This window comes from Pan paniscus, chromosome 2, assembly GCF_029289425.2.
Source record: "Pan paniscus chromosome 2, NHGRI_mPanPan1-v2.0_pri, whole genome shotgun sequence".
Lineage (NCBI taxonomy): Eukaryota > Metazoa > Chordata > Mammalia > Primates > Hominidae > Pan > Pan paniscus.
Window position 1 is genome coordinate 128,386,006 of NC_085926.1, and position 23,480 is coordinate 128,409,485.

The window sequence follows — 23,480 nt, forward strand, 5'->3', positions numbered from 1 at the left end:
ATGTATTTATGTTCTGTGCTGAAAATTATAGGGCCCAAGAGGATTCCCTGGAGATGTGGGGCAGAAGGTATTGTATGCATGACCTTTTGAAATTACCATGATCTTAACCTTCTACTTGAGAACTGAGATAAACCTCTAGGTCTGAATGAAATGGGGACAATAAGGAGAAACCCAGGACAGTTGTTTTCCTTGGGCTTCCTGAGGAAAGAATCATATTTAACCCCCATGAATCTTTACATTGGAAAAGATTGTTCTGTCCATCATTGCCTGATGCCTCTGCCTTGAAAGCCTGCCTCCAGATATCCTCTCAAGTTCAGTCTTCTGTTCTCTTCTTGATTTTCTGCCTTGGTGATTTCATTCAATACTCTTGGCTTCGGTTATTGCTATTTGTTCTTCATTATTGTGCCCTTTATTTTCTCTCACCTGAAAGATTACAATATCCTTCTAATTGGGTTCCTCCTTCCATCTTTTCCCTGATTCAGTTAATTCCAAACACTACTGTCACTTGATTTTTTTCCAAAGCATAGCTAAATTATGCCACTTTCCTACTCAAACATCTTCAAGAATTCCTCATTGCCTGCCAGATAGAAATCCATCTTCATGCTGTAGGAACAGACATACCTTTCATCTCAACCCAAGTAGCTTAAGTTATGTCTGTTTTATACATTGGAATTCTGTAAAAAGATCTCCCTTAGAAAAAAAAGTCCAGAACAATGTCTTCTACATAAGTGATGCTTATATTAAAATACAAAATATGGGTTAAAAAGTAGAATATCTAATTAATCAAATAAAGTATAGGAAAACTGTCAACTGTTGAATCCTCTTAAAACTATTTTTAATGAATGAATTACCAAAAGAGATTCTTAAGTACAAAAGGGTGCAAAAGGGACAATATAAATCACCATTAGAAAGAAAGTCCTCATTGTAGAGGATCAATTTTCCAATTTACTGATAAAGGGAGAAAATTAGCATAATTCAACTTACTGATAAATGTGAAATAAGCGTGTCGATAAATAACTGTCAAAATTTTTAAAAATCGGAATAGATTATTTTCACCTCAACTTTTTCATAAATGTTTTATGAATTTATAAAGTAATTCATTATTTATTTCATATAGTCAATACTCCAAATGTTTTTCTGGGTTTTCAAGCATTTTCTTTGGATATTTGTAGTAACTGGATGACCACTGAATTGAAATGTATATGTAAATATTTATATTATTAAAAAATTAAAAATAGTTTGAAGAATAAGTGTACCAATGACTTAGTTCCAAATGACAGGAAAAGATGACATTTAATGTTGTATTGGCCTTCATTAATATATGATTGTCATAATATCAATCAAGTTTGAGTCCAGAGAGTTTTTTTTTAATTCTTTCATAGCAAATACTTTAACATCTTGACTTTTTATATCTGAATCTTCAGGGTGATATTGGTGATCCTGGAATTCCTGGGGGACCTGGACCCAAAGGATTTAGGGGACTAGCAGTAAGTAGCCTATAATTCCAGAAATGATAAATATTCCTTTGGCAGACTTTGGCTTTTATGTTATAATAATAAGTGTGGATTATTGATTCAACCCAAGGGCATCTGAAATGCCACTTGCTAGCTGTGACCTTCAACACATCTTTTCAGGGTCTCTATTTCTGTAACATAAGAATTGAACTTAGTGACATCTAAGGTCACATTCAGCTCTAAAAGTTTATGGTTCAATGAATCAGTACTATTTTAAAGATTTACAAATTGATAACTTGCTGTTCCAAGAAATGTCAGTGCCTTCCAGTATTTTCTAAGGCGCGTATTAAATCTTGGCATATTAACCCTGTGAGTGGAAATGAAGGTGACAGTGGGAAGATGTCCTTCCCACTGTGTCCCTGAAGGTTTCTGACAATTCCACTATCCATCACAAGGTCATGTAGGCTATTTTGAGGAAGGCTATTGAGATCTTCTAATTAGCAAAGTGCAAAGTCGAATATTATGCTTACTTACTTAGAAGCAAAATGCTGAGACAAGCATCCTTTCATTTTAAAGTTTGAGTGCCATATCAGTGGTCACCATCAGTGTGAAAAAAGATGCAACTTAATGGATACTTTCCATCTGGCTGGATAAATTTCATTAGTATCCATATCCATCACTTTGGGGTATGAGAATGACATAGCCCACTCATGTCCTCTTATGAGTGTAGGGAATCATTTTTCTTATTTGATCTTTTACAGATGGGAGGTTTCTCATTAGATGTCTGTGTGCCCTCATATATTTGCTCTTCCAATTAGCACCAATCCCAATTTATGGCTAATTAAGATTGAAATGCACGGCCAGTGCCAGAACAAAGTATGTCACAAAGAGGCTAGGAGGGAAATGGATGTTTAGCTGTCATTAAGAATATATTGTTTATATCACAAGTAAGCAGTTTACCTGACTTCAATTAGTAGCTGCTATCTTTTTTAAATATTTTTTTAAAATTAGAAAGTCTTATCGAAACTGAAGTAGTCCCCATAGATAGACAGTGTTGAAACTAATGTATTAATATATTCCTATCTGCAGCTCACTGTAGGCTTGAAAGGTGAAGAGGGATCTCGAGGACTCCCAGGCCCTCCTGGACAGAGAGTAAGTGTATCCATAAGAACTAAATAGGATATAGTAGTTTCCAGTATGTTCCATGGAAAGGGCACAGAATTTAAAGTCAAATGCACTGGATTTAAGTCCAGATTCTGCTTTTTACTAGCTATATGACCCAGTCACTGGGTCTTTGAGTTTATTTCTAAAATGAGTGGATGACATATTCTGTCCTAACTACCTCAAAAGGTAGCTGTGAGGATCAGATAATCAAATGTGAATACTCTTTGTAAACTGTAAGGTTTACAAATAATAATATTGCATTGCAAAATAATTAATAGTAAATAAAATATATAAAGTAAATAAATATATAAAGTAGAATATATAAAGTAAATAAAATATAATGCAAATAGTTAATATTGGTTAACTCCAGTGTTGACTCCAGGTTGATGGAGTTTACCAAAACCACTATTGTTGCCTTCCTATCCTCAAAATTTAGACTTTAGAGAGATTTGGAAATACAGGCACAACTTCCCCTATGATTCTATTACAAGAAAAATGGCACCTCTGGAAGCGTTCTCAGGCAGAGTCAGGCATATCTCCCACTGACGAAACAGCCATCTCTCTATTTTAGTGCCTCCCAGGTTGTTGTAATGATTTAGTTACATGTCTGTCTCTCCTAACAAGCACAGTCAGGTGAGAATTAAATATTGCGAGCACCTGTGTTTTGTGATGGAGACCCAGGCAGCATTGTGTAAGGAGTGGATAAGCTGCTTATCTTGTTTTGTGCATTGTGAGTATTTTCCGATACTTGAAGAGGTTCTTGAACTTGGGACTTCATTATGAAAGCAAAAAACGTGAATGGTTTTGTGGAAAACTGAATCCATATTAGAATGACAATCAGCTAACTGTAAGGATACTCTGATACAATATTTACTTTTTTGGCATTAAGGAATGTGTGAATATTCCTAGTTATGCGAGTGAGAATGTAGTCTCTGGGCCAATCTGGTCTGTTCTGGATTTATCTCCTCAGATTCTGGGGCTCTCATCTGGGGACACCCACATCTTCCTGGCCTTGTGCTTGGCCAAGCTAGTCTGGACTGGAATTTGGCTTCTTTGTCTCAAGCTCTTGATCTCAGCCTCTGCTTAAGAACTTGTTCAAAGTTATTTAAGGGCTCGCTCTTTCAGGACATCCTCTCCATGGTTCTGATTCTCTGTAAAATGTGGACTGTCTACTCTGTGTATTAGCCAGAAACTGTTTATCTCTCTGTTTAAATGGTCATGCATTCTTTTCTGTTATCTGCCATAACCCTTGTAAAAGGAAGAATGACACTACATGTTTTCGTGGATGCATAATTTCCTGATTCGAGTTAGAAGGTTAATATGTCCCAGTGGGTACGATTGGGGATGCCACAACAGTTCTGGTTAACTCCAGCAATCCACAATAGGCCACATAGACATTCAGCAGACCTTTAACTGTTTATTGGATGGATGGACCAATGAAGAAGTGACCCAGTTGTCATTTAGAACAGAGGTTCTTATGCCGACATCCCTGGTTGAACATCTGAGGGAGTCAATGAAATTGTACAAGTGTAAGCATGAAATCACATTTTTTTTGAAGTGAGCATACAGGCATTCATTAGTTGCCCAAGGGAACCTATATTTGCAAATATATTAAGAATCACAGCCAAGGAGAAGCCTGATCCTAATTAATGGAAGTAAGAAGGAGCAAAGAGAAAAGCTCAAGCCGCCGAGAAAGAAGGACTGACTTCTTTCAGGAAGTCTTCCCTGATTCAACTCACCAAAGTATTTGTTTTGCTTTGCTCCATAATCTCTTGGCATTTATGAGCTTGTTGTAATGATTTAGTTACACTTCTGTAACTCTTCTTTTGTGTAATGTTTATTTTTCTGTGTAATTGTCTTTGGGTCTTTCTCATATGTAGAGGCTGTTTCTTATTTCCTGTGCTTTACACTCTTGATGCGTAATATAACTGCTCCTCTGAATTCCCAATAAATTACTCTCCTTGGCACTGCCCTTTGAAAAGTCTGCTGTTTATAATTTTAAGCATTCTTATGAGAAATACCTTCCTCTAAGTATTACATCTTTAGTAAAAGTATCTTTAAGAAATACCTTTGTTTCTTCTTATCACTGAAGAAAAATAATTTTGTTAACTTTGGTAGACATTAGCTTACCTGATCTAACACTGAAAGAAAAAATCTACACCCTTGATGTGAGTAGGGAAAATATATGGCAATTAATCCACTGGTTTCAGGAATATTTTAACTACTCTCTACCAGCTGTGCTTTTAAGAAAGAAAGTTTTTTGTTTTCTCTTGTTTTATTACTAAAGACTAAAGACTTCAGTTGGCATACCACTAACTTGCTCTGTTTTTGTTTTTCCTAGGGCATTAAAGGCATGGCAGGGCAGCCTGTATATTCTGTATGTATCTCCTTATTCATGAAAGAAAACTCAATAAGTTCACTGGGAAATAAACACAGTTACTCAAAAGTCACTGTACTTATATTTCTTTTCTCTCTCCTTTTTCAACATTTACAGCAATGTGATCTGATCCGGTTTTTGCGGGAACATAGTCGTGAGTATCTGTTACGGAACAAGAGCATCCATCAATGGTTGGTGAGGCACTTAGGACTGTATGCAGTATGGGTATGTGAGATCAGTAGGATGAGTTCACTGGTGGGAAGCCTCTGTAACAAGCTTGTCTGGAGTGCCTACTGTAGAATATTGCACATTAAAGGAGAGAGGAAAGGGGGTATAAGTAAAAGTGCCTTCGCTCATGAGGGGCAATGCAGACATCAAGAGAAAACATGCATATAGGAAAATTAGAGAAAAACCCAAAAGATGAGTGAATTAACTCACATTAGTATAACAGTTATGAGCGAAAGGACTGGGAGGGCGTGTTGTTAAAGGGATGATCATGGGGGTTTGGGACTAGTCGGTTACTCAGTTAATAAAGGATGTTTGCATGGGGGTAACTGAATCCAGCTATGGGAAAGTGATGGGGGTGGCAAAAAATAGTTTCAGAAAAGGAATAAAGCAGGAGTCGACATAAAGAGGTTGTCTTTGGTTATAAAGAAGGAAAAATAAGGTAGAAAAGCCCAGTAATATAATTTCTGAAAATTTGTCCCAAGGAAATACAGCAAAAGAAAGAAAAAATATAGGTAAATATATGATTGTTGGAATATTATTTGCTAAAGCAAAATGATTATACATTTAGACTGTTTACACTTACAGAATAATTAGGTTATAATATATCATCTTCTGAGAAAATATTAACCAAATATAGTTTTTATGAAGACAATCAAACTTTGAAAAATACAGGCATTAAATATTATAAAATGAAATTGAATCCTCATTATTTTTGCAGGTAGGTAAATACATACATAGAAACAAGTACTAGAAGCAAAAGTAGAAAAACAATGATTTACTGTGTTCAAGGAGGTGGAATTTTAGGAGATCTGTGTTTCTTCATTATGTTTCCATTGTGGTTTTTAAATAATCATAATCAGAAGAATGTAAAAGGGGAAAATCAGAAACTTTACTGAAGGAGAGTAGATAAAAATGTTGTCATTGCAAGTATGTGGCAAGGAAAGAATAGCAAAAAAGCAAGTTTAGAATAACCGTCAGGCTAGCAGGGGAGAGGCTGAGTGTCACCAAGGATGAGTAAGCAGAGGAGGAATTGTGAAGGGAAATCAATTGGTTGGAGAAGATGATTAGTTTACATATTTTAGGGGTAGAGGAATGTTGTGTAGACCCTACATGAAACGATCGACCCCAATGAAATGGGGCTTTAGTAAAGGTAAGGGAAGGACACTCAGATGTTGAAGTCATTCAGTGCTGGTGGTTCTTCAAAACACATGGATGCATGAGGTTTCTCCAAATGTAAAATTAGACAGTCAGAAACAGAATCTCAAGGAGTTTCTGTTTCTTGGCAAAAAGAGTGGGGCCAAGGTACAGAAAAATGGCATTCCAGAGATGGGAGAGTCCTGCCAAATGTGGGCAGCTTGGAAGGAGGCAAGAGGAAGGAGGCAATGGAGAGGAGGTTCAAAGGGAGGAGATAGCGGGAAAGGCCCTTCAGCACCCAGGAGGAGATGAGAACTAGGGACTGGGACCACAGGGAGAGAAAAAGGGAAGAACCATTGTAGGAGAGATGAATGTGGGATCAACTTTCCTCATGTTGCCAGTCTTCTCAGTGAAATCAAATTATGTCTTCCCAAAGAAGACCAAAGGTAGGTGGAAGGGGCTGGGGAGGTGAGGACCAGCATTGGAGGGTTTGGGATTTGAAGGGAGAAGTTTTCCAACATAGAATACAAGGAATTAGCCCATAAATCAGGAGGTCAGAGAAGAGTAGGCAAGTTCTATAACCACACAGGGCACTGATTGGATAACACAGAACTCCAGGATGCAGACTGGAGATAAAGATGCAGGCAACAGGCCGTTAGAGCTGATCTAAATGGCCTCACTTAATAGCTGACATTTCCAAGGCTTCTCATCTAACATCATTTGCTCCTCAGTCCAGTAGCAGCTCTGTGACATACAGGGATGAGGGCCAGGCTGAGACTGTCTTTGGAAAATAAAAGAAGGTGTCTAGAAGGCTGGGGGAAATTAAGAGAGAAAGGGGGTGGTTGAGAATAAAACAGAAGGGCCCAAGTGATTAGCATTTTGGAGGGAGATACATAAGTAAAGATTTTTAGGAAAAATCAACTTTAAAGAAATTGCTCAAAAGAGTTTAAGTAATTTCCCCCTAAGTCACCCAGCTTTTCCAGACTCAAACCCAGTGGGGTTTCTGCTTCTACGACCTGTGCTTGTAGCCTTGCAGCTGTGTTTGAAGTTAACACGTGGAAGTACTCAGTCAGGAAAAAGGGGTCTGTTTTGAGCCTACAGATGCAAAGGAGGCTGTGGGTTATCTATGCTGTCTGATGGCAGTTAGCATCCCAGGGGCCATGGGGTTAAGACAAACAAGAGGTGTTCACAAGGGTGGATGGCAGAGGACCACTGTTGCACAACAGCAAGACAGAAGGCTGGTGTGTTGCCAGTATTAATAATATCTTTTATTATATTGGAGTGACTCATTTGCTTCCTAGGAATCGAGTGAAATGAACATGGAAATTGTCAGGCCTGTGGTTTCTTAAAGATGTATCAATACTTTCCCGGATTCCTCTCAGTTGAGGGAACCAGATGCTGTTTTGCTCAGGAGAAACCCTTGGGGTTTTTCTTCCTCCCTCTGGATGTGGAGATCACTCAAACAGAGGAGCTGTTTTTTATCAAAGACAAAATTCACTTGGAAATCCCCCTATGGTTGTATGGGAAAATAAAGGCTCCCAAGATATTCATCAGGGAAGAAAATAAGACCCCGTATTTTAGCCTTGCATTGCTGAATGACTCTCAGAAGGCTATAAGATGAGGCAAAACAAATTGAATTTCAGCTATCTTGCTGTTTAATCAGAGGCTCATCTCTTTTTGCTTCTAAGACAAGTGATCAGTGTTTCAGTTTCAACCAAAATTCTGCTAAAGTCTGCTGGCTGTGGCTCACAAATGGAAAAGGTTAGGAAGGCTAACAAATTAATAAAATTCTGTTGACATCTTCCTCAATACTTTAACCTTGGCTTCCTGTCACTTAGGAATTAGCCTCATTTGCAGTTAGACTCAAATAACATTTTCAGCTTTGTTAAAATGTTGTTTTTTGAACTATTTTTAGTCTTGTTTCAAGAAGGTAACAAACTTTTCCCTCTCTCCTTTTCACAGCTTGCTGGAAAGGTGAGTATTCTTACCATGCTGTTCCCTGCTGAGATCATTACTGCTGCATTCCAACAAGACCAATCTGAAAGACGCCCTCAATCCTGTGGGAAACAGGACTTCTTCCTTCTATGCAGACAGTTTTCTTTTGATTATGACTATAATTGTCAGTGTCATGATTGACCTGTGTATGAAATGGTGACTGAATCCCAGCCCCTAGCCTGGGACCCATCACAGTTTACAAGTCAGTTTCTCCCCAGTGCTGGCCCTGTGCTGCTGGGGGATTCAGTAAACATGGCTCTCTGACTAATCCACATTCTGTTGCTCTGTCTGCTGCTGACGCCCTTGACACTGGCTTCTTGGGTGTGAGATGTGCCCTTTCCTCCCTCTGGCCCACACTCATACCTGTCATCTCACTGAGTGCCCACTATTTGTAAACCTTTCCTGCCCGTGGCTGTGGATGGTCTTCCCAGGGCCTAACCTGTAGTCGGGGCTGCATGGCACCTTAGAGCCCTTGGGTGGCAAGGCCATTGGAGCCAGTGGCTATGTCAATTTCAAAACCTCCTGGTCTCCTAGAGGCCTAATGATGTAGACCCTCAGGGTCTTTAAGCTCGGTGCAAGTTTGGAGCCATTCACCTTAATTCTGCAAAAATATACCTTGCAAAGAGTAAGTGCTCAATACAACTTCATGGATTTGGATTAAATATATCTTTCATTTTTCTTATTCTATTGTTTATTATCAGCTTTCATATTTTAAAATTACTGAAATTTCTTCATGGTGAAATTCTTTGATTCAAAACACTTCTCTAAATGAATACTTCCCTTTTTTAATTTCTAAGAACAGTGGTTGGGATATGGGATATTTTGAGTGTAATATGCTTTGGGAGTTAGCCAGATTGGGGATAGTAGAACAGCCTGAGCAGATGGAAGTGCTTATTAAAAGAAAAATCATTTTTCTCTTCCTGTGTTCAGACTTTAACAAGGACATTGAAAAGTGAGGTTTGATACATAGGGTAGATTTTCTATGAAATTCTAAAGTTCAGTCATCATAAGACATGAGTATTGAGCTAGGAATGGCAGATAGTCCCATTTTTATAAGAGCTTATTGCAAACCTTTCTTGGTTCATGTTGCTTCCTTCCTCTTGCCACCCTGGCCTTCACTGAAAGCCAGCTTTCCTGAAGCCCCTGAGATAGCCCCTTTTTGGAAACAGCCTCTTTATCCTCTGAATCCTCATTAAGAATAATCTTTACTCTATACCTTATAGTATAATGATCCTTGCCAATACAAGTTCCTCGAAGGCAGTGCTGCACTTGATTCATCTTTGCATGCATTTCACAGTGAATGTTATACTGCATTTCATGTGGTATGTACTCAAATATTTATTGCATAAGTGGATGGAAATCTTACAACTATCTTTATAATTAATAGATCATTTCAGAAGATTTTGGGGGAGAGCAGATTTTCAAGAGCTCCAATAAGCTATAATTTATTTTTATTCACTTTTAAATTTTACACACAGTAAAATTCATTTATCTTTGTATGTGTTCAGTTTTACCAAATGTGTAGATTCATGTAAGCACTATCCCGGTCAGGACACAGAAGAGTTCCATCAGCTCAAGAACTCCTACCAATTACATTTTACACAGCTGACTGATTGATAGTGGGCTGTGAAGTCTGAGCATTATATAGCCAAATATTCATGCTCTGCATTTATGTTAACAGCTTCAAGTTTGCAGACCAGATTTCTTTCCTTTCTTTGCACATGGGTACCTTTAGTTCTAGAGCTGGATGAAGCACTTGCTTTGCCTCTGTATGAACCCACTTCATTGGAGTAAAGAGTTGGGGAAAGGATTTTGATCCAGTGAAATAACTTAATACTTCTGCTTTTCTTTTTTCTAGAAAAATGTCCAGCATATCCAACAGAGCTAGTATTTGCTCTGGACAATTCCTACGATGTCACAGAAGAGAGCTTTAATAAAACACGGGACATCATCACTTCCATTGTCAATGACCTTAACATCAGGGAAAATAACTGTCCTGTGGGAGCAAGAGTTGCCATGGTTTCCTATAACTCAGGCACCAGCTATCTCATCCGCTGGTCTGACTACAATAGGAAGAAGCAACTCCTCCAGCAGCTTTCCCAAATAAAGTATCAAGACACCACAGAGCCCCGAGATGTTGGTAATGCAATGAGGTTTGTGACCCGCAATGTGTTCAAGCGGACGTATGCAGGAGCCAACGTGAGGAGAGTTGCTGTGTTTTTTAGCAATGGTCAAACGGCCAGTAGGTCATCCATCATTACGGCCACCATGGAGTTTAGTGCCCTGGATATCAGTCCAACAATCTTTGCTTTTGATGAGAGAGTTTTCCTTGAAGCTTTTGGGGTAAGAATTTCTCTTGGCAACTTCTTTAATTTTAAGATAGTGGTAGGTATTGTGATAGGGCAGGATGGGAGTGGTAGAGAGTCAAGGAATATATGTGGCCTCTTGAAAACTCCTTTACCGTTTTCACAGCTATATTGTTGTCAGTGTCTGTGAAATCCAATCCTGAATAATAATAACAGTCAATGATAACAGCAACCACATTTGCTCAGCTCGTGCTGTATGCCAGGCACTGTCCCTAGAGCTTTCCATACGTATTCATACATTCTCACAGCCCTCGGAGGTCAATGCAGCTGTCATCTCCATGTTAAAAATGAGGAAACTGGGGCTGGGCGCGGTGGCTCATGCCTGTAATCCCAGAACTTCGGGAGGCCAAGGCGGGCGAGTCATGAGGTCAGGAGATTGAGACCATCCTGGCCAACATGGTGAAACTTCATCTCTACTAAAAATACAAAAATTAGCTGCATGGTGGCGCGTGCCTGTAATCCCAGCTACTCAGGAGGCTGAGGCAGGAGACTCACTTGAACCAGGGAGTTGGAGGTTATGGTGAGCTGAAATGGCGCCACTACACTCCAGCCTGGCAACAGAGAGAGACTCTGTCAAAAAAAAAAAAAAAAAGGAAACTGAGGCCCAGAGGATTTCTAGTGACTTAACTATATACCAGTACTAAGTGGCTAAATTGAGATTCGAACTTAGGTCTATGTGATATAAAGGACCATGAACATGCTGCCCTGCCAGCCCTCTACTGCTCTGGTGTTTCTCAAATTTGTTATCTGCTTGCTGTTGCTCACAGAACAGCTGGCCTTAACCAGTGATGGAAGAAGTTCAGGGGATCTTTGAACCCCTATGGTGGTGCAAAACATTTGATGTATATGAACATTTTTCCCAAAAGAGGTCCTGTCACTTTTGGATCCACAGATTCTCAAGGGATCAGTGCTCCCCTTCCCTTCCTCCTAAGAAACTTAAAAACCTCTTCATCTGTTCAACAACTTTTCAGTATATTCAGATTATCCACAAAATACATTCTTCCTGAGCTGTGTAAAGCCATCATGTCCTTCAAGAGATTATAAAGGTCTATTTTTATTAAAAAATGTACAATTTCTACCATATAAAGAGAAAGAATCTCTCTATAACATGGAGAGAATCAATCTGTTCCTAACACATCCAAGCATTTTTTGGAAATAGGAGCCACAGAGAGTTACAACAGATCCTGACAAAAAGGATTGCAGGAAGTCAAAGTCCTGTGGTTTTCAGTTTTTCTTTTTGAAATTTTTCTGCCTCCTTAATTTTTCTCTCTGGGGAAAATAAGTGACTTTCTGCTTTGAGAGTTGCATAAAATTCCAGAATACAAGAAATCTTAATAAGACATCAAATTTAATCCTTATCTTCAGATAGGACTGCGCCAAAGCCCTCAGAATCCCCAATGAGAAAGAGCCTCCAGTCACTCTTGTTAACAAATCATTTTAAATTTGCATCATATCTACAGAGAAGGTGACCCAGGAAGCTATCTGGTTCTCATCACTCTGCTCTTGCCAGATAATAACCCCACACAGTCATTCTGACCGCATATCACGCCTTGAGCAGTGTTCCCTTTAGTCATTCTTTATTCTTCCCTGCCTTGCACTCTCCTCCACTCAGGACATCCTCCTCTCTGTCCCCCTCTCTCAATTCCCTCCTTCCAATCCTCTTCATCAAGTCCTCACTGCTTCAACTCTGAAGGCATAGAGCTGCTACCCTTGGTGTCTGAGAGTGTCTGTTTCCCCACATACTTACCCACACTGGATTTTACCTATTGAGCTTTTTAAATGTTTGCCAATTGGGTAGGTAAATAAGAGTTTCTTGTTGTTTTGATTATATTCCTGTGTGAGGTTAAACATTTTTTCATATGTTTATTGCCCATTTTTATTTTTCTGTGAAACTCACCTCACATCCCTTGTATCCCTTGTTTTTGGCATTATTATTTCTTTTGGCAAGTCTGCTCTAAAATAGTTTGTCTTACCTTTTTTTTTCTTTATTTCTTCTAAAAAAAAAAAAACAGGATACATGTGCAGAACATGCCGGTTTGTTACATAGGTATACATGTGCCGTGGTGGTTTGCTGCACATATTGACCCATCTTCTAAGTTTCCTCGCCTCAACCCCCACCCATCGACAGGCCCTGGTGTGTGTTGTTCCCCTCTCAGTGTCCATGTGATCTCAACGTTCAACTCCCAATTATGAGTGAGAACATGTGGTGTTTGGTTTTCTGTTCCTGTGTTAGTTTGCTGGGAATGATGGCTTCCAGCTTCATCCATGTCCCTGCAAAGGACATGGTCTCATTCCTTTTTATGGCTGCACAGTATTCCATGTGTATATGTACCACATTTTCTTTATCCAGTCTATCATTGATGGGCATTTGGGTTGGTTCCATGTCTTTGCTATTGTAAATAGTGCTGCAATAAACATATGTGTGCATGACTCTTTCTAGTTAAATGATTTATATTCCTTTGGATATACACCCAGTAATGGGGTTTCTGGGTCAAATAGTATTTCTGATTCTAGATCCTTGAGGAATCGTCATGCTGTCTTTCACAATGGTTGAATTAATTTACATTCCTACCAACAGTGTAAAAGCATTCCTATTTATCCACAGCCTTGCCAGCATCTATTGTTCCCTGACTTTTTAATAATCACCATTCCGACTGGCATGAGATGGTATCTCATTGTGGTTTTGATTTGCATTTCTCTAATGATCAGTGATGTTGAGCTTCTTTTCATATGTTTCTTAGCCACATAAATGTCTTCTTTTGAGAAGTGTCTCTTCATATCCTTTGCTCATTTTTTGATGGAGTTTTTTGGGTTTTTTTCTTGCAAATATGTTTAAGTTCCTTGTAAATTCTGGATATTAGACCTTTGTCAGATGGGTAGATTGCAAAAATTTTCTCCATTTCTGTAGGTTGCCTGTTCACTCTGATGATAGTTTCTTTTGCTGTGCAGATGCTGTTTAGTTTAATTAGATTCCATTTGTCAATTTTGGCTTTCATTGCAATTGCTTTTGGTGTTTTAGTCATGAAGTCTTTGCCCATGCCTATGTCCTGAATGGTATTGCATAGGTTTTCTTCTAGGGTTTTTATGGTTTTGGGTTTTACGTTTAAGTCTTTAATCCATCTTGAGTTAATTTTTGTATAAGGTGTAATGAAGGGGTCCAGTTTCAGTTTTCTGCATATGGCGAGCCACTTTTCCCAGCACCATTTACTGAATAGGAGATCCTTTCCCCATTGCTTGTTTTTGTTAGGTTTGTCGAAGATCAGATTGTTCTAGATGTGTGGTGTCACTTCTGAGGTCTCTGTTCTACTCCATTGATCTATATGTCTGTTTTGGTGCCAGTACCAAGCTGTTTCAGTTACTGTATCCTTGTAGTATAGTTTGAAGTCAGGTATCATGATGCCTCCAGCTTTGTTCTTTTTGCTTAGGATTGTCTTGGCTATATGGGGTCTTCTTTGATTCTATATGAAATTCACAATAGCTTTTTCTAATTCTGTGAAGAATGTCAATGGTAGTTTAATGGGAATAGCATTGAATCTATAAATAACTTTGGGCAGTATGACCATTTTCATAATATTGATTCTTGCTATCCAAGAGGATGCAATGTTTTCCATCTGTGTCCTCTCTTAATTCCTTGAGCAGTGGTTTGTAGTTCTCCTTGAAGACGTCCTTCACATCCCTTGTTAGCTGTATTCCTAAGTATTGTATTCTCTTTGTGGTGATTGTAAATGGGAGTTCACTCATGATTTGGCTCTCTGCTTGCCTATTGTTGGTGTAAAGGGATTCTTGTGATTTTTGCACATCAATTTTGTATCCTGAGATTTTGCTGAAGTTGCTTATCAGTTCAAGAAGTTTATGGGCTGAGATGATGGGGTTTTCTAAATATACAATGATGTTGTCTGCAAACAGAGACAACTTGACTTCCTCTCTTCCTATTTGAATATCCTTTATTTCTTTCTCTTGCCTGATTGACCTGGCCAGAACTTCCTATAATATGTTGAACAGGAGTGGTGAGAGAGTTAGCCTTACTGTTTTCTCCTGGATCCAGTCTCAAGTGGAATTTAAACTTGCAAAGCCCTACTGATATTCTAGAAATTTCTAAATTTTTAAAAAAGTATTAGCAGGTTAAATCTCTATAAATCTGATTTTTCTCTGTAGAGTATATCTTTTTAAAAATTGCCCATGATCTTTCCTCTTGTGAAGTTAGATAAAATGGATAGAGTTATTAGTTGCTCTCATTCCCCTATTTTATTATTTTTAATAGTTTTATATATTATCATTTATTATTATATTATTTAGTATTAGTATTATTTATTAGTTTTATTGCTGGCAGAGACCCTCTGTCTACTATAGATTGATTTTTTTTCCTTCTCTGCCACATTATTCCAATCAGGAGAGAGAAATAAAACAACTTTCTGACCTAGATTTTCAGCTACTCCTTCATTTCTTGGCTCCCATATAGCAATCTCCTAGGGAAAAAAACATTGTCTATATTTGCTGTCTCCAGTGCCTCTCCTAGCATTCTTTCTTGAGATAATCCCAGTCACATTTGGATTCCTACTACTCTCCTGATATTGCTCATGTCAAGGTCAACTGTGATCTTCATGTTTCTGCACCCAGTGGTTGATTCTGTTGATTCTGTCTGCAGCTCCCTGGACTTATTTGCAGTATACAACATTGTTGATCTTGCCTTTCTCTGGGAAACATTTTCTTTTTTTGGCTGACTTTTAGTATACCTCATCTTCCTGGTTTTTCTCTTACCTCATTAATTGTCCCTTCTCAGTCTAATTTTCTGATTCGGCTTCATCACCTTGGCCTCAGAATGTCAGTATTGCCCAAAGCCCATTCTTTAGCCCTCTTCTCTATCCTTATGCAATCTCTTGACACTCTCATCCAGACTCAGGGTTTTAAATGTCCTCAATGATATGTCTATCTCTCATCCAGACTGCATCCTTGAACTCTAGATTCATGCACAGAGCAGCCTATTCAATACTTCCACTTGCATGTTAATGGATATTTCAAACTTAACCACATCTAAAATGAAGCTTCTAATTTTTTCCCAAAACTTGTACAACGTACAGCCCTCTCCATCACAGCTAATAAAAATCCCATTCTTCTACTTGCAGTTATCTATGATTCCTCATCTCTTCTTATATCCAACATCTTAACTTTAATGTGTGCGTATATATGTGTGTTTGTGTGTGTTCGTGTATACAAAAGTGCATATGTGTGCATATATACACTAAAGTGTACATATGTGCAATAAAGTATATTAGTACTTATTAGTAAATATAGCATTCATTTAAGTACTAGTATTAAGTATTGATATAAGTACTAATCTTGGTATTATTTATAAAAAATATATATCCAGAATTTGACCACTTCATAGTATCTCTATCTTTGACACCTTGATCCAAACCACCATTATCTTCTGCCTAGACTGTGCAATCACCTTTTCCTTAGTGGCCTTGCATTCATTCTTGCCCTGCTACAGTCTGTCTGAACACAGCAGCTAGAATAATCTTATTAAACCCCCAGGTTACTCTTCTACCTGAAACTCTCCAATTTATCATTTCTCTCAGAGTTAAAGCTAAGGTCTTTACAACGGCTTGCAAGTCTCTAAATGGTCTACCACCCAATCCCTCTTAGTAACTCTCTGATCTCACCTTCTCCTTGTCTTGTTCTCTCTCACTCCATCCCAGGCACGCTGTCTTCCCTGCTGATCCTCACACAAGCTAGGCATTCCCCCCGCTTCCCCAGAGCTTTCACCTGGCTACTTCCTATGCCAGAAATTCTTTCCTCCATCTTCCCTCTTCTTTGAATTTTTGCTTAAATGTCATGTTATCAGTGGGCTCTACTTAAGTGTTATCCCAGATTTTCCCATCCCTATTATCCTGCTTTGTTTTTTTTTCTATAAAAAGTATTACTTCCCAACATACTAAATAATTTACTTTTTTATTATGTTGATGATATAGCTTTCCCACTAGAATGTAAGATAGAGGGGTTTTTTTTTGTTTGCTTTTTTGTTTTGTTTTGTTTTTGTGAGAAAAGTCTCGCTCTGTCACCCTGGTTGGAGTGCAGTGGCACGATCTTGGCTCACTGTAACCTCGGCCTCCTGGTTCAAGCGATTCTTCAGCCTCAGCCTCCTGAGTAGTTGGTATTACAGGCACATGCCACCACGCCCGGCTAATTTTTGTATGTTTAGTAGAGATGGGGTTTACTATGTTGGTCAGGCTAGTCTTGAACTCCTGACCTCATGATCCACCTGCCTTGGCCTCCCAAAGTGCTGGGATTACAGGCATGAGTCACCACGCCAGGCCAAGATAGAGGTTTTATCTGTTTCATTTATTTTCATATCCCCAGAACCTAGAACTACACCTATAACATTGTAGGCATTCAATAAATATTTGTTGAATGAATGAGTGAATGAATGAATGAATGAATGAAGAGCATGGGGTTTACTCCTATGAATAAACTTCCTTGGTTTAACAGGTCAACATCTAGTCTTTACATGTGGGACCAACAAGGTCAAATACAAAATAACACCCAAAGCATCCAATTTAATAAAAATAGAGAGTAGGAATGTAGTAAATAGTTTCTAAACATATGGCTGGAATGATTATAAATATTTTCCAATGTTGATTCAGCACTTTACAGAAAAACAGAGGGTTTGGATTTTCTAGCCCTTTAATTTGCTCAGGGAGAAAGAGAAAAAGCATGAACATCTTTGTTGATGGAGAGATAGCCTCCTCACCACCTGGGAATGATAGATTTCTTTCATAATAAAAGTATCTGTTTTGCATGGTGCCTCACATAGAGTAAATGCCCAATAAAGAGTTATTGACTCACTGAATGAATGAATGAGTGCTGTATATTGCCCATTACAGTGAGTATTAAAGTATTTTAAAAAGTAATCAGGAAATAAGAAATCAGACAGTGTACCACCAGGAATTTTGAATAAAATTCTGTCCATTGCTTTTTGAAATAGACTTTTAAGTGGAATTTGTGATTGAGAGGGTCCTCTTGACAACTGAGAGATGTGCCTTCTTCTAGATAGAGTAGACTGGAAATAGTTGGGATCACTACCCACGGAGGCCAAAGGAAGCTTGGGAACGTATAATTTCTGCAGGGCCCAACTTCAAAAGCTGGCATGTGGTGTATAATCAGCTGGTGCATAATCAGAAGTGTGTACAAATTTAGTCCAGAATTGCAGGCTTGGAAATCAGAGATTTTAATACTTGCCCCAGTGAGTGAATCTGGTCAGGTTATCTCATGGCAGTTTTCTCATCATAATCTAGGGATGATGATACTTGTTCTATAGATACTTTTTGTGTTATGTTTGGGATAAGCAGGGGATTGTGTGTGTGTGTGTGTGTGTGTGTGTGTGTGAACATGCACTGAATGGAGCAAAGAGCTATAATGCAAGGTAATAGTGATTAGTTGGGTGTTTTTTAAATTAATCCTTAAAGTGGCTGCACAATGGTTTCCTAATAGTGACTAAAAACAATGAGCAAACATGCGTTCACTTCTTTTCCAATGCAGTTTGACAACACTGGAACATTTCAGGTGATTCCAGTTCCTCCAAATGGGGAAAATCAAACATTAGAAAGACTTTGGCGCTGTACACTTTGCTATGGTAAGACCAATGAAGAGAATTGACTGTGCTGAAGAGCTTAAATGCCTTCTAGATGAGTTATTGAATGTGGTTTTATCCAGAGATTTCTATTTTTAATCATAGGTTCTATTTTCAGTTTTCTAGTTTTTCAATACCATATGTCATGGTTTCAATCTCTGGAGTGTTTGGAGTTTCCATAGAATGTGAAAATTGGTTTAGAAAATTATCCCAACCAATGTAGCATTTCTTGGGGACAATTGGGTAGTTTGTATCAGAAGTCTCTAAAATATCAAAAATATTTCCTAAATGAGCTCAGACATGACTTGTACACTGCAGGTATCTGTGCTACCTACATCTGCTTTCAACAAAGCCCTTCCCTTATTGTCTGCTAATGCCCGGAGAAGTACCGGGACATTGAAAATTTCTCATTAATTTAAATTATGTGAGATCAAAGAGATATTGATCAAATTATAATTCTTGGTAATTAGTCACTGAGTCACTTGAAGATCTCAAACAAGTGTCTTGTTGGGTCAGTGTTGAACCAATGATGTGTCTCTCTGTGTGTTTTCAGATAAATGTTTTCCAAATGCTTGCATTCGAGAGGCTTTCTTACCTGAAGATTCATACATGGATGTAGCCTTCCTCATAGACAATTCTCGGAATATAGCAAAGGATGATTTTAAGGCTGTGAAAGCCTTGGTGAGCTCAGTGATTGACAACTTCAACATTGCTTCAGACCCTTTAATCTCAGACTCTGGTGATAGGATTGCTTTGTTGAGCTATTCTCCTTGGGAAAGTTCCAGGAGAAAGATGGGTACAGTAAAAACAGAGTTTGATTTCATCACTTATAACAACCAACTCCTAATGAAGAATCACATCCAGACTTCCTTCCAACAGCTAAATGGAGAAGCAACAATTGGTCGTGCCCTACTGTGGACCACTGAAAATCTTTTTCCAGAAACACCCTATCTAAGAAAACACAAGGTCATCTTTGTGGTCTCAGCTGGAGAAAATTATGAGAGAAAAGAATTTGTAAAAATGATGGCTTTGAGGGCTAAGTGTCAAGGCTACGTCATATTTGTGATTTCTCTGGGCTCTACACGTAAGGATGACATGGAGGAGTTAGCCAGCTACCCACCTGATCAACACCTGATACAGCTTGGGAGAATACATAAACCAGATCTGAATTATATTGCAAAGTTCTTAAAGCCATTTTTATACTCGGTCAGGCGTAAGTTATTATTTCATTGTTTGTTTTAATAAGCTAGTGTTTGTTAATATTATAGTATTGATAACCTATTTTTGTGTCTATAGCTAATCTAAACATAATTTATGAATTAGATGGTGAGATAGGAGCAGGAATGGATCATTTGCTGGTTATACCCTGTTTATATCCTGGTCACAAAGTGGTGAGGCCTGAGACCTTTTTTTATGATAGTGTGTCTTTTAGCCAAACTCTCAGCACTAGAAAGCCACAGAGTGACTGGAGGTCTTATGAATCACATTTGCTCAAGAAGTTCTAGCAGCAGTTAGGTGATTTCAGAAGAACATTCAAGTAAAAGTTTTACTTGCTATACCTGTTTTATTTCCAACTTTGGCACACCCTGGAGACCTGTGTGAGGATGTGAAGATAGCAAAGTCCTGGGCACACACATCACCCAGGAATCTTGTTAAAATGCAGGATATTCTTACTGAGGATATCTAGGGTGAAGCCTGAGATTCTACATTTCTAACAGATACTGCAGTAATGTCAATGCTGCTGGTTCATGGATCACATGGCTCTAGGCCAGTGCACTACAAAGGGTTGCTCATTGGATGAGTGCCAGGCTACAAATTGATGTGTGAAGAAATAAACACACAAATTGAGAGTAAACATCTAGAAACTTTTCAGGCAATTTGACATTGATTGCTGCAGCGTACAGTTGCATGACCAGTGGACTCTGTCTCATTGAACAGGATGTAGACCAAAAGTATCAGTCTGCAAAGAACTAGAAATAAGAATACCTTGTCCTCTATCACAGATGGTTTGGGAAAATGCTCTTCTAGAGCAATTGTTCTCAATACGGCACAATTTGCCCCAGGGGACATTTGGAAATGCCTGGAGGCATTATTTGGCAGTCACAACTTGGGGATGCTACTAGTATCAAGTAAATAGAGGTCAGGGATATTGCTAAACATCCTACAATTCACAGGACAGACCCCCCCACCACAACAAAGAATAATACATCCCCAAAAGTCACTAGCACTGAGGTTGAGAAACACTTCTCCATAATATCCCACAGAATCAGAGCTGAACCTTTTCTTTCTGGAAATCTGACAGGTTTAGAAGTAAACTTGGCTGGAATTAATTCCACCACTCTACAATCCCAGTTTCCTTGCTATTCAAAGGATCACCCCACAACACCACAGTGATAATGTCTTGAGCCTTCACTCTTCATTGCAAGGAGAGCTCCACCTTTCTCCTGTGATTCATATTCAATTAAAGAATCCAATAATTGCCCTCTTGGGAACACTGTTATTTCTTTACATCTAAGATGCCCTCAATTGTATAATGTAAAGGAAAAAAATGTTTCCAATTAAATTTTGACACCAATTTTCCTATTAGAGCATTTTATTTTATAGCAATTGAAAGAGTTCTTTTGGATGCATGGTAAATATATCACTCCTGTGCATGCATAAAAAGAAAATCTATGTGAAATAGGCAGGTTAAGGCATTCCTAAAACAACTTCTTATTCAGAATTTGGCTCTTGTGAGCTACTTTTTGGCTCAGAGTCATTGGTATCCATTTTTTTTCTGTGCAATTTTGTTCTTTGTGCCATTAAGATTGATGATTATGCAATATTTTTAAAAGACTATAAAACAACTCAAAGATGGTCATGCTGGGCTGTTAAGTGGCTTTGCAATCATGTAGAAGTAGCCTACTGTTGACTTCCAGCTGGGAAGTGTTAAACACACCCAATTCGCTGCCTTCCCACAACCACTTGGTTTGTAGGAGTGAAAAGGCTTCTCTGCTGGTATTTATGGGAATGTCTTCAAACTGCTCTCCCCAGTTCTACAAGTTTTGGTGCTGGCATGTTTGCTGTTCCCACATGCACAGGCAATGACCACTGCATCACAATTCTTGCCCACCCAACAGTAAGTGTCAGATGCAATTAATCAGAAGATATATTTTCATTTTAAAGAAATAGAAAAAAGGAAAAAAATGCTTATCTTAGAATTCAAAAATGTGATTATTATAAAACTACAGACGTTATTTGAGATATTTTCATAGATCCTTGGATCATTCAATGGCTGAAGGCCTTCTTTAACTAAAATCTTTTATTTTCCAGAATGGGACAGGGTAACATACTTCTCCATATTCCAAAATTTATAGAACATCAGGAAGGGGATAAATAGGCATATTATTTAGACCAGTAAGGTAAAATCTTGTCTGTGATTCTTTTCCTCATAGGAATCAGTATTAGTGGGTGCAGAAGCACAGAAATGATATCAGTATCATGTAATGAAACATTACCTTGTCTCTGTTTGATCTGTTAGCGTAAGTCTGGGTGAAAAACCTTTGATGAATCAGAATAGAGTATCTCTTAGATTATGTTAGCCGGAGCATGTGAAAATCATGTGTCCCTGCGTCACAACTAGCTCTTAGATGAACAATTTGAGGAGGTCTGTTTCCATGACTCTGGTAATCCTTTGGCTGCTAAAACACTCTAAAATCAAATTTTGAGTGCTATTTCTAACTGCTGTTTTCTGTTTTCACCCCAGCCAAATTTTGCTGAAATATGTTAGTGACATTAATTGCTTCAAGAGGATTCCTGTTGGGATTCTCTTTACCTAGGAAACATCATTTCCAGTTTTAAAATCTAACTATAACTTTGTTCTCTCAATAGGGGGATTCAATCAGTACCCACCACCGATGCTTGAGGATGCCTGTAGACTCATCAATTTAGAAGGAGAGAATAATCAAAATGATGGTTTCCAGTAAGTTAGAAAGCTCTTATATTTACAAGTGACTGCTAATTGGCTGATGGGAGTATAACTGGTTAATAACACTTTATTAGGCTGATGATGCTAACAAGGTCTCTGAAGTAGACATTTCATGTATTCCATTTTCCATAGGAGAAATTACATATCAAGTATGATTTCCAATTTGTTTTTATAACATCATAAGCTTTATTACAATTTTGCCTTTAAATTCATGGTTTCTTCAGAAATTCCTGTATTGAAATTTACCCCAGAATAGAACCCACAATTTATCCTCGATCCACCTCAACCTCACTTCTCATTTCTCCCAACCATGAGTTCTGGTCACACTGAACTCTTACCTGCCTTGTGTGAATTATTCCATTTCACACTGCCTGGGACTCTTGCTCCATTTGGTGAAACCCTAGGCATCTTTCATGACCCAGATTGAAGCCATTTTAGAGGCCCACCCTCAGGGGCGCATTCTCTTTCTCAGGGATGTTCCTTGCTGAGAAAAAGAATTCAGCGACATTTCTCCCATTTGCTTTTGAAAGAAGAGAAATATGGCTGTGTTCCGCCCGGCTCACCAGTGGTCAGAATTTAAGGTTACCTGTCTTGTTCCCTGAACATAGCTGTTATCCTGTTCTTTTTTCAAGGTGCCCAGATTTCATATTGTTCAAACACACATGCTCTACAATTTGTGCAGTTAACACAATCATCACAGGGTCCTGAGGTGACATACATCCTCCTCAGTTTATGAGATGACAGGATTAAGAGATTAAAGTAGAGACAGGCATAGGAAATCACAAGGGTATTGATTGGGGAAGTGATAAGTGTCCGTGAAATCTTCACAATTTATGTTTAGAGATTTCAGTAAAGACAGGCATGAGAAATTATAAAAGTATTAATTTGGGGGAACTAATAAATGTCCATGAAATCTTCACAATCCACATTCTTCCACCATGGCTTCAGCCGGTCCCTCCGTTTGGGGTCCCTGACTTCCCGCAACATCTCTCCCTTTCTTTTTATATAAATGTGCCATGGTGATGAAGGCTTAGTCGTTCTCTCGATTTTGAGGCAGGATTCTTTGGTCCAGCACACTAAAAACAAGCCGATTAAATAGAGAAACATAATTCCAAAATTTACTACAGTGGAGCCCCCAATAGACTTAATCCAAGTCGTGGGGTTT

The 23,480-nt window shown here is 38.5% G+C and overlaps 1 protein-coding gene across 3 annotated transcripts in view; it reads left to right on the plus strand.

Annotated features, from left to right (window-relative positions):
* COL6A5 (collagen type VI alpha 5 chain) overlaps positions 1-23,480 on the plus strand; it is a 139,675-nt gene that overhangs the window by 75,807 nt on the left and 40,388 nt on the right. For all 3 annotated transcript variants that reach the window (XM_057301893.1, XM_057301894.1, XM_024928310.4), the window contains 10 exons: positions 32-67; positions 1,425-1,487; positions 2,544-2,606; positions 4,960-4,995; positions 5,113-5,149; positions 8,320-8,331; positions 10,211-10,695; positions 18,258-18,351; positions 18,902-19,561; positions 22,219-22,309. In XM_057301893.1, coding sequence (XP_057157876.1) covers positions 32-67; positions 1,425-1,487; positions 2,544-2,606; positions 4,960-4,995; positions 5,113-5,149; positions 8,320-8,331; positions 10,211-10,695; positions 18,258-18,351; positions 18,902-19,561; positions 22,219-22,309 — 1,577 coding nt within the window. The remainder of the gene's footprint in view (positions 1-31; positions 68-1,424; positions 1,488-2,543; positions 2,607-4,959; positions 4,996-5,112; positions 5,150-8,319; positions 8,332-10,210; positions 10,696-18,257; positions 18,352-18,901; positions 19,562-22,218; positions 22,310-23,480) is intronic.